This window comes from Zerene cesonia, chromosome 17 (genome assembly GCF_012273895.1).
Source record: "Zerene cesonia ecotype Mississippi chromosome 17, Zerene_cesonia_1.1, whole genome shotgun sequence".
In the NCBI taxonomy this organism is placed as follows: Eukaryota; Metazoa; Arthropoda; class Insecta; order Lepidoptera; family Pieridae; genus Zerene; species Zerene cesonia.
In genome coordinates, this window is record NC_052118.1 from 6,745,482 (window position 1) to 6,757,198 (window position 11,717).

General features: G+C 31.1%; 1 protein-coding gene across 2 annotated transcripts in view; it reads right to left on the bottom strand.

Annotated features, from left to right (window-relative positions):
• Nucleotides 1-8: 8 nt before the first annotated feature.
• LOC119833239 (zinc transporter 1) overlaps nucleotides 9-11,717 on the bottom strand; it is a 12,952-nt gene continuing 1,243 nt past the window's right edge. The window contains exons 2-9 of one of the 2 annotated variants that reach the window (XM_038357168.1): nucleotides 11,656-11,711; nucleotides 6,870-7,070; nucleotides 5,863-6,115; nucleotides 5,515-5,625; nucleotides 4,676-4,798; nucleotides 2,753-2,928; nucleotides 2,360-2,459; nucleotides 9-1,834 (exon numbers count right to left, since the gene is read on the bottom strand). In XM_038357168.1, the coding sequence (XP_038213096.1) occupies nucleotides 1,707-1,834; nucleotides 2,360-2,459; nucleotides 2,753-2,928; nucleotides 4,676-4,798; nucleotides 5,515-5,625; nucleotides 5,863-6,115; nucleotides 6,870-7,058 (1,080 nt within the window). In that variant the 5' untranslated portion in view covers nucleotides 7,059-7,070; nucleotides 11,656-11,711 and the 3' untranslated portion in view covers nucleotides 9-1,706. The remainder of the gene's footprint in view (nucleotides 1,835-2,359; nucleotides 2,460-2,752; nucleotides 2,929-4,675; nucleotides 4,799-5,514; nucleotides 5,626-5,862; nucleotides 6,116-6,869; nucleotides 7,071-11,655; nucleotides 11,712-11,717) is intronic. The other variant, XM_038357167.1, reaches the window with a different exon arrangement.

Here is an 11,717-nt window from a genome sequence, read left to right on the forward strand (position 1 = left end):
AACAATGGTTATATTTAACATTCATTTGTTATAATTTATTAATAATCAACAAAAGATTTGTACGTTACTTATTCTACTTAGTTGTAAACTTATCTTCTAATTCGGCACTCTGTCAACTTAATAATTCTAGCGTTTCCTATAATACTGTCTAGGAACATCACAGTCGCTTCAATTTTTCCTCTCATCATCAAACTATTCTATTTATGTGGTAGGTTACGATTTATCTAGTGATGTGCCGGAATCGGATACGGATATTCAGTGTCGAGATCCGCGGATCTTTATTTTCTCACGCAATAGTTGTTTTGGTGAACTTTACATTTAACTGGTATGTTATGGTGACAAATATTTTATTTAAAAAAAAAACAACTACTATATATGCAAATACAATGTAAGTTATTACGCAGCATTTTATAATTTTAAATGAAATAGATAATTAATAAAAGATCCTCTAGAAAATCTGTGACGAGTACGGATATCCGAATGATCACTAGTTTTATCGTCAAACGAAAAACAACTTATAAAATATCATTAATTATTAATTTATAGTAAAATTATATTAACTTTTTACATGATATCATAATCATTCTACATTATAGTGGTTATTTATTATTTTAATATTTGTGGTGGTGGTCTTGGTCTGGTAATACGGGATATCAATTAAACTTAGCTTAAATAAGTATTACAAATAAAGTTGTGCACTTTCTGGTGTTTCTGTTTTATTCTTAATAATTTACAATTTCGGTAGACGATAAGTCAGTACAGAAATTGTTAATACTTATACCACCACAGACAAACTAAAATCTTGCTTTAAATAAGGTTCACATTTCATGTGCAACCGGCAAGATTAAAAGGTATCAATTAGAGGAACACAATATTTGAGCAATAGCCACAATAATATAATTGAAAAACTTCCAAAAAATCCTAACATATTTAGGTCAAATATGATATTTCAAAATCGCTTTATATAACGTTTTATCAGCGATCCATACTGCCTTCATTATCTCCAGTAATACGAAAGGCCATTGTTAATTTGATTTAACAATGAGTTCATTTGTGATCACACAATGGATCATTTCTTCACATTCAATGATACGTATCAATGACATGAAGCTAAGAACATATCATGTGCTTCCGCAGTTTCTATACTTTCTTTTATGAGTACAAAGCATGTCAATTTACTACCTATTTTGTACATTCGAGAAACTTGTTAGAAATGCTAGCCGGTCGGTAAGAAAAGTGGAAACAAATAGATTACTATTTATAGACTGTCTTTGCGCTATAGATGTCTTTGGTTGTACTATTGATACGTTTTATGTTATAAAATCTTAATTAATAATTTATATACAGATAAGCAATTTTAATGCTTATTATTGAATAATGTAGATACCCTGTTTACAAACTATATTTGTAAAGAGCTTATATATCTTTGTGTCCTTTACTAATTATAGACTTAATAATAATAAATAGGTTGGTAGTTATATATTATAGGTAGTTGGTGGTACCTCTAATATTACATGATATCAAAAAATTACGAATTTACCGTAACATAGAATACCGTTATTGCGACAAAACGTACGATTTATTTCCACACTGGCAGTATTTTTGCAAACATGTGCCACCGACTGTTATTCAATATACAGACGGTTGGAGTATAATAACCTGCACATCAGATTATAGTCGCAATTCAGAGCGAACCAATAATTGAGTTAAATGCGAGTAATGGATGGTTTCCGTGGCGCGGCGCAGCACCTCGGCGCGCAGCACTCTTTCGCGCAAGGACACGGGCACGACGCGTTTGCCAGTTCTACCAGGAGTTTCTTTTCTTCTACTGTTCCTGTGAGAATATGATTATATTAAATTAAGACAAACAACAAACAGGGAATTATGTGATATCTGTCGAAATCTTCTTGAGTAAAGCAATCCATTTTAGATAGTTTTTTCGGTTTTCGTGTAATTATCTGTATGATTTCAACGTAAACGTTATTCTTTCTACCTTTTTTAAAGATATAGGGAGAAGTAAAGAGAAAGTGTTTTAACAATTCAGTACTCACATACCTTAAAATGATATAATTTGTGCCTTCAAAAGATTTATTTGTTACGAGTAATTTATTAATTAATTATTAGCCGCAGTTCCACGTCTGTTGCGGTTTGTTGCGCATCGTGGTGTTTTCGCTTACAATCAGGTGAACGCGTATGCATTTAACTTCCCGAGTTATAAAATATAGATTAGGTAATCGTAACAATGTCTGCTGCGTAGTAACTATGATAGTATAGAGTAGAAAATAAGTTACAAGGAGACCATTATTCTTCTCATACCAACCATACCTAAGGTATTATAAATACACGTTTTGATAATTACCAGTGATGGCAGCAAGCGTGAACTCCGGCTGCAGGGTCACGAGGCCGATGCCGTGACGTTTGAACACGTCACAGACAAGACTCGAACTTTTCAGGAAATCCTGTTGAAGTATAAAAAAATTTTTTTTTCAATTTTATGTGTATAGACGACAGAGGTAGAAGGGTCGAATATGTCGTTTATTTATGGGTTATTTAGATTATAATAATACCTTTTTTCGGATAAGAAGAGATCTATATACGTTACTAGCTTACTTACTACAGACTCATAGTAATATGCGCATCAAATATCAGACGAGTCTGTATTATATTTGAGAGAAATAGTTAAAATATCAGCACAATGCCTCATTATAACGATACCATATATAGGTAGAATAAAAAAAAAAGTACAACATACCTCTTCAGTATTATATGACACATGTGCAGTAGCAACCAGCTGGTCTCGATGAAGCTGCCATACGTGCAGTTCATGTATCGCCAGCACCCCAGGCACCTGGAGCGCAGCTGCTCTCAGATCACACGCTCCCAGGCCTTCAGGGACTGTCTGCAGCAGTACCAACCCGGCAGATCGCACTGGCAGAAAAATATTTAATAAAACTTGGATAGAAGACACTTATTGTAAAATATTTCGTCTCTTTCTTAACTTTCTGTGTCAGTGACAAGTTGAACCACACAGATTAGTTTCGGTTAAGTCTATAAACTATCTAGTTTTTTTAAGCTGTGATACTTATCACACAAAATCAAGAAAACAATTTTAAAAAAATGTGTATAATACGAATAACATGAGGGGATTTTTTTGGACCAAATATTTCCAATGCCTGTTTTAGTTATCCGAGACTTCATTGCAATACAGAGACCGATAAAATCATAGAATATGTATAGTTTCTTATAGTTTAAGTTCTTTATTCGAAATAATGCCACATTTTTCTAAAATTTTTATTTTTATATTTTGTTGCCTTAGTATTTACTGATATTTCGTATTTTCTATTGTTAAAGGCGATGAAATCATAGTCCTACAGAAATATTCATCCGGTAGTTTTAATATTTATGAGAATAAATCTTAGCTTTCACGCCTTTAACACAAGTTTACGGTTTTATGAAAATTTTATATATAATTTCAAATTATCCTTGACTTAGTTATTGAGCCTTTTCAACCATAAAATTATTAGTTGATAAAAAATATCGAAGTCGTTTCCGCTCTAATTCACCCGAATTTTCTACTCCTAAATAATTTTAATCGATAGGCAATAGTTTGTAGGCAACACATTTGACAAATTTTCTCATTTCTTTGTATTTAGGGTATACATTTAAAGTTGGTAAGGTTTTCATTATTATGAAACCAGAAGCGGTCAGGTTATTTTTAATGTTACACTTCATTGTGACATCCATTGGTTCCAACTTACAAATAGACCGAGACCATTACTGACCATAAAATAGACGATTACTCTTATTATTGTGTTCTGTTGTTTATGCAACAACATCCATAAAGACCGAAGAGATTTCATTTATAACTGTCGTAATAATTCAAATAAATACGAAAAAATCAACAGCCCCGGTTTATAACCAGCCGGCATATCAATCATAAATTACTGTGTCTGTTATTCACAAATAAAAAGAACATAATAACATTCAAAATAAAATTATACGTCACAATTTATCGAAAATGTCAACGAACCCTCAGAAAATAATAACAGCCAATTGCATTAAAAAACTATTCATAGAAAATATGTGGGTACGCAGGAATGCTACATCTGACCTAAATATACGCTTATCTGTTCCTATAAAAATTAAATCTGCCGAAGTTTGTAAATCATTTGACTACGAATTTTAAATCAGGTTCGTGTTTTATTTTTGTAATGCAAAAAACTCTACGTTGCTCGAATATTATTTTTTACATTATCTAGTAAAACTTGATTAAAATATTGTCCCGTAAAAACTGGTTATATGCTTTGCTAGTGCACAATGACATCATTTTAATTTACCGAAGACATTTATTACATTTAAACATAAGTTACAATTTAACTGCTTCAATATCAACCTTTTCCACATATCGCCTTTTGAAATATCTATTAATTGTATCAATATAAACATAACCATTGTTAAAGGCGAGTTATTTAGATTGAAGACCCTCGTAGGTTACCCATTAGAAAGTCAGAAAAAGTCATATTACGTCATAATTGTGTAAACCATTGTGAATACAGAAATTTGTTTATAATTATATGCATACATCGAACTAAAAACAATAGTTATAAAAGAAGTGTAGAATTAATACCTAAAGCTAGACAGGTAAAACAGTTGTCTTACATTTTTTAATACTTACTGAAAGGATAGTTAAAAATAACAAGAAGAATGGCCGCGCACGCCGACAGCCCTGGATCAGCTATTCCTGCGGCACTGGATTCCCATTCCAGCGTTAATCCGGCTCCCATCACGAATAAACTGCCTTAATAACAAATCTCATTAGAAACTGAAAGTATTTAATCAATAAAATTCCGTGATACATATTTAAATAAAAAAAAGTCCCAGTATCCTTCTATATTTTTCTAAACTACTTACCTTTAAGATCTAGACGGTTAATAGGATCTGCATAAAATTTGACACAGATGAAGAATTAAGCCTGGACTAGTACCTACATATATTAAGCATTATATAACAGAAGCTAGCATTCACATTATTTTTATTTTAGTATATGTTACACAACGGTTTTTTTATTATGCTTGGTAGGTCAATTAAAAAAATGTGTATTCTTATTTTTAAAGTGGGTATGTAATGTTAATGTTATAATCTTGAATATTTGGAAGACTTTACCATTGCATCTATTCCGTTAAAATATACTCCTTCTCGAAATGAATAGAGAATTACCCAATATTTGATATTATTGCGAATTGAACGTAGTGTATAAATATTTGTATTTAGCTACGTTTATTATGCATGCATACAATTTTACAATTAAAATGAGCGAGTCATGTGGAATAAATTTGTTTGTATTTTTTACGAAATGGCACATTTGTATATTTTTTGTTTCTACGACTTTCGGATGAAGTGACCATTTAAAATAATAAATAAATTAATTAGGAAACGTATCAGGTTAAGAAGTAATATATGAATATTATGATACAAGTGAGTAGCATTTCTATGAATGAAAATATTATAACTTACTTGCAATATCAATGGGAGCATGAGCAAGGACCGGTTCCCTTGAGCCTGACTTCAGTACAACTCCACCACCTTCTGTCACACTCAACCGTCGACTATAGCTCAGTTCACGACCTGTGAACATAAAAAGAAAACTTTTCAGTGTGAATTTTAAATAACTTTTAAAATAGTGGCATAATTATGCTACAGAGATTTAAAACGATAGCTTAAAGAGTTAGCAGCCGTATATATTTTTCAGAGAAACGAAGTATGTATATACCTACATTGTTTATTCAAAATGTTAAAAAGATGATGAACAGATTAACATCGTAGATTATCATTTTGTAATTTAAAAAACATCAACGTGTTTACCTGCTAACAACATGTAATTTATGGCGTTCAATAGTAATCCGATGACGCCGGCTCCTAAGATCACCCGTGGGTATCTAGGCGGCTGGACGTGTGATGAATGGACTCCAAGTTGTAGCGCGTTGACCACCAGCGCTAGGGCGAATGACGCGAAGAGCACATGGACAGATAGCCTCCCCAGAACCTCGATTCGCGCCCATCCGAATGTATTGCGTAGTCTACCTTCTCGACCCGCGCCTTCGTCAGCTCGCTCGTACTGCAACCATATAGATTTTTATAAGGAGGTACTTAGAACAGCTATGAGCTTTTATGTACCTAGTTTATATTTATTTCGGTAAATCTATAATGTTTGTAGAATTATGTGAGTTCTTTAAAGCAAATACTAACTATCATGAATATGCTTACATTTTAAAATTAATTCCTTTACGAATTATCATGTTATTTTTTTGGTACCTATTAATAAAAGTATTCCTTAACTTTCAACATCACACTTAAATAATTACACTTTGTCTGAGCCCTCAATATATCTTAATCCAATGTGAAATCGATTAGGCCAGATATGGGAATAATTGTTTATAGAAATATTAAATATATATAAATAAAGATAAAAAAGTAATGTAGATCCTAAAATAAAATAATCTTTAAAACATTAACTTAATATGATAACGTTATTTGTTATTAATTGTATGTATGAAATTTGGTATTAACTAAGTCAAAACATTATTATTATTCTAGTGGTGTAATTATAGTCCAATAAACTATGGTTGGCTTTATTTTATTACAACCTCAATAAATTTTAAACCTTAACCATACTAATAAAGGTAAAGTTGGGCCTTCTCTTTTCACGACACTCAATGAAGATTTGATTCAGGTGAATTAAAAATGTAGAATGGATGGCTCGCATTGTTTACAAAAAAGTAAATATGTATGTACCTTCATTTTAGCACAGATAATATAATATTATACTAAATTTTAACAAATACTTTGCCTTCCACCATGCAATATCTTACCTTATAAGCTAGTAAAGTAGTAATGAGGCCAATCAGCCGACACAAGGAATGACAGGCGTCAACCAGCAGGGTAGGTGAGTGTGTCACGTGTGCTGCAAACAACCGACCACTGAAGCCTATCACAGCAAGCAAGAGCGCCAGCAGCGAACGCGGTGGCGGCAGCCATTGTAACCACTCCTTCATAGCCATCTTCTGGTTCCGCTAAAAATGATTAACGTATATTGACTATTGATAAATAATAAATATATGGTGTTATGTTGTTAGCAATGCATGAATCTTTGCTACTTACTACTCTCTCTCTCTCACTTATATATTCCAATAGTTAATTGCATTCTAATATACAATCGATTTACAATGAAAAAGAATTAAATTGTGTGTGACGCGAAAATTGTGCGATGGTGAAAAAATTTAATTTCTAATTAATATTTGCTCAATACAAAATTTAACAGGATATACTCAGTCAGTTATCAGAGAATCTCAAATAGTTTTTTGGGGATGAATATGTCGTTTTATAATTATTTTCAAATTATCTCGCATACTAATTACAATACAAAAAGCATGACACACCGCTTAATGATAATAGCTAATTATTGTCTGTTAGTATTGAGATCATATTGTTTTGAAATAACCCACAAATGATCAGTCGTTTATAGCTAAGTAAATATTATTATCAATGTCTTCTATTTATGAAGTTCTAATCAATATTTATGAAATGAGAAACGAATTAGGTAGCACTCTTCGATATATTGACTTTAGCTATTATTCTAAGCCTTTTGAGTTGTAGAAATCATAATACAAAAGAATCATAAAACTTGGAATAGTGTCATCAATTATGTAATTAGTTGATTATGTAACAGAATTTCATCATTATGCCTTACACATTGTCTATGGGGAGCACGGATTGCCAAATTCGATCGTCCTTATAAGGGTTACCCTGACGATTCTAGAATTTATTAACGTTACGTTTTTGTGACCTAGATTTCATATTTGACATTTGCGAGTGCATGTTATTAATAAACTTTTAGTAGTTATAATGTCATTGAGTATATTCATTTTGGTGCATTATATAATGTGTTTATTATTTGAGCCTAGTTATAAAAGGAATTTTATTTTTTGCCATTGGAGGGTACCGCAATCTAATATGTAGGTACCAACGACGGATACAATTAACGTAGGTACACGTAATACACCCGTACCTTGTTAGACCCCTAGTCTGTTTGTCTCTGGGCCAGGGTATCAATATAAACATAATATAAAATTACGAGAACTACAAGTAATGCATAAAAAAATGCAAGGTACCTCTAATCTTTGTATTTTTTTAAATATATATCGAAAGCCAAATTAGTCTACAACCGAACGTATATGAAACTCTAGGTCTGTATCTGCGTGACTGGGACACTAAATTTGAACAAAACAAATAATCGCAAAAACAAAAAGTGTGAAATTATGCTTCCTACAGGGCGCCGTAAATAATTACCTAGATATGACGCGAGATAAACAGCAGTCTTACAATGAGATTTAAATTAAACCTCAAGTACAATAACTTAAAGCAAGACGGATTATCTATATACTAAAATATATAAAACCAAAGAGTTTATTGGTTAGTTTGAACGCGTTAATCTCAGGACGATCTGATTAATTTTGGTAAAAAGATAGTCTGAGATCCAAGAAACGCAACCAATTTAATATCTCGGAAATTCCACGCGAACTACGCGGGCAAAGCCACGGGCGGAAAGCTTGTGAATTATAATAATACTTGAAATTACGAGTCTTGGGGTTTGAAAATCAGTGTTGTCTCATACTCTCAATTTTGGATAGCAAAACTATTATAAATGTATGGAAAATATATTTCTTGTAATAATATTGATAATTTGCAATTAACCCTTTGGTTTAAATGTAGTAGAAAAACAAATAACCATTGGTTTAGAAGACAAACATTATCCTAAAGCATTAAATGTAATTTTTAAAAACTATGAAAAAAAACAATGACGATGTTGTATGTAGGTTTTACTGTATCCATTTTTATATCAGCGTTTCATAAATATTAGTTCGTATTACGGAAGAGCCAGTCATGTCGTAATAGTCAATCTCCGGCAATTGAAGGCATATATAGGAGTATGTCTGTTGCCGCTTATGTGAATCATACGAATTACGGAGGTCAGTTTAGGCAAAAACACATTTTTTTATTCATTTTAAGATATAACCGTGCTCTATACATGGGAAAAAAATTCCGGCACTTAGGAATATAATATCAAAGTGAAGATAAGTCGGAGAGGCGATAAAAAGATTCTATAAATAAATCAATATCTCTATTGTCTATCGACATTACAGCTATTTTGCGAAATATTAACAGAAATTTGAATTAATTTAGTAATTTGATTATTTGATTGCATCCGTTATTATGTTTCTATTTCCATATTATCTCATATTATAATACGAGTATAATATTTTAATAATGATGTTGACTTTTTCGATATGGATAAATGCAGTGCAGGAAGATAAAATAAAAATGCAATGTATAAAAATGGTGTTTTATTATTACTATTTGAATAATTCTTAATTTGTAATGCCAATAAATTAAAACGGAGAAAAATAGAGATTATAAATGCATTATTAGCTCATTCTTTCCGTAATGATATCTATTAAATGTTTTGGATACGATTACCAGTGCACAAAAATTTCAATAGTTATTACCATATTAAATAAGAAGAATGTGTTTAAACTAAAAACTCTAAAACAACTTTCAGACTCACGGAACTCTATGTCAATTATGTGGCGTTTCTTCATTGCCCTAACGCTTTGTAAGCATTTTAGGTCTTTGAGCGTAACATATATAAATTATTCATATTAAATTCCCTATAGTAAAGGATTCTGAAGGACTTTACCTACTGAGATGACTTGATAAGATGATAATATACAGGTTAAACAGTAACGTGAGGAAATTTATTGTTATAAATTGTGATAAAATATGTTAAATATGTGCAATAGGTTTTAAAATATACGAAGATACTTGGACCACGATTAGATAAAGTTTGTGGTTCTAAACTTTTGTGGTATGTTTCATGTTATCATTAATTACGTTATAGTTTACTAATGTATACAAAATATCTTGTTCAAGGGTGACACAAATACAAACTATTTTCTACATCATAAACAGTTTTTCTCGCTGTACGTTAAGTAGGTGAATTGTCGACATATAGATTTGTCCTCATTTTATTAATCGTTGTTTTTGTTTTTTTAGTCCTCTAAAGTTAACCATACTGAACTGTTTTATCATATTTTACCTGGTTAAAATTTCTTATACATTTATCAAAAATAAGCTGTGGAATAAAATCTACTATAAATATTGCTTATCAAAATACAGGAAGTGTCACACCTTAGTCCAATGGTACCTATGAGGATATCTTTTAATAACCACATAATATTTACAGCTACTGCTATTATTTATTTTTGTTATCTTCTGATATTTACACCAATGTCGACATTGGGCACACAATTTTGTTTAAACATAGACTCCAGATATTCAGTTCGGCGTATATATAAATCTTAATGTACTGTACTGTACAGGAAAATGTATTATAGATTATCTCTTTACCATTTATCCAACATATTTATTTATTATAATATAAACATATTTATTACTTAATTTATTATTTAAATGCTGGTGCAAGAAAGGACGATATTTCCTTGTAACCAAATTTCATATTTACGATGCTCGCGGCAAGTAAGTTTTTTAATTCAACAGCATTCATATTCTTTTTATATATCGTAATTCGTACAGTATCTCGATTAGGCATCTGCAGACGTGATTGTTCATACCCAAAAGTATCTTACCTGTATGGTAACCTATATCTTTTGCATTTATTTTTAATAATAGCAAAAAAACCTCTAATTTATATACCTAATGTAGCTTCAAATCATATAATTCGGGTAAGAACACGTAAATAAAAATACTAAAATATTGTTACGGAAGAATAATTTACTGCATAAAAAGAGGCCAAGAGTCAATTAATTAAAGTTAAAATTATTCTGACGCGTTGACGGTTTAATTACAAATGTCATACCTATACTACAAATAAGTAAACAGCAAACAGCTGTGTCTTATTAGATTTAACATGGTTTATACTGCCATGGTATTGCTTTGGTATATATATAGTCAACATTCAATACACTTTCGATTTTTGTTTTATTACCATTCAATTTTATTAAAATGTTTCCGTATTCAAATACATGTATTCAAAAATTGCATGCACTGATATAATTTGTGCGTATTTAATTATAACAATATACTCGTACTTTCATTTAAAATTTTATTTTTATTTAGTTTCCATATGCATATTTACTTAGTATTAGAATGCACTTAATTTATTCTGTCTCTATCATTTTAATAATACAAATCACTCCAAGACTTGCATTATAATTTGCTATCGTATAGATAAATTTATAACGAATAAATTAGCTGATTTGTTGTCATAAATCAACATCTAACGAATGTTCCGTAATACAGAGGAAAAGAAAGTTCTAATACGAGAGTACCTACGGTGAGTGAAATTGAATCTAAAGAGCCGGTAACGGTTGGATGCGCACGTTGATCTTCCAAAGACCCAACGAAAAATGTTTGCGTACTATCGTATTTCGGCCAATAGTAAAATTTATAGAAGCAATTGTAAACACTGAGCAGCAGTAACTCGTTCTAAAAAAAAAACGGGTCATCGACTCAATCCTACGCAAAACTATAAACTATTTCTCCTAAATTAAATGATTGTCTGTAAAATTTTAAACTTACCTCTACAATCGAAGGTTCTGCTTCTATTAAAACAAACTGTTTAAAGTAAAAGCAATGTTCGT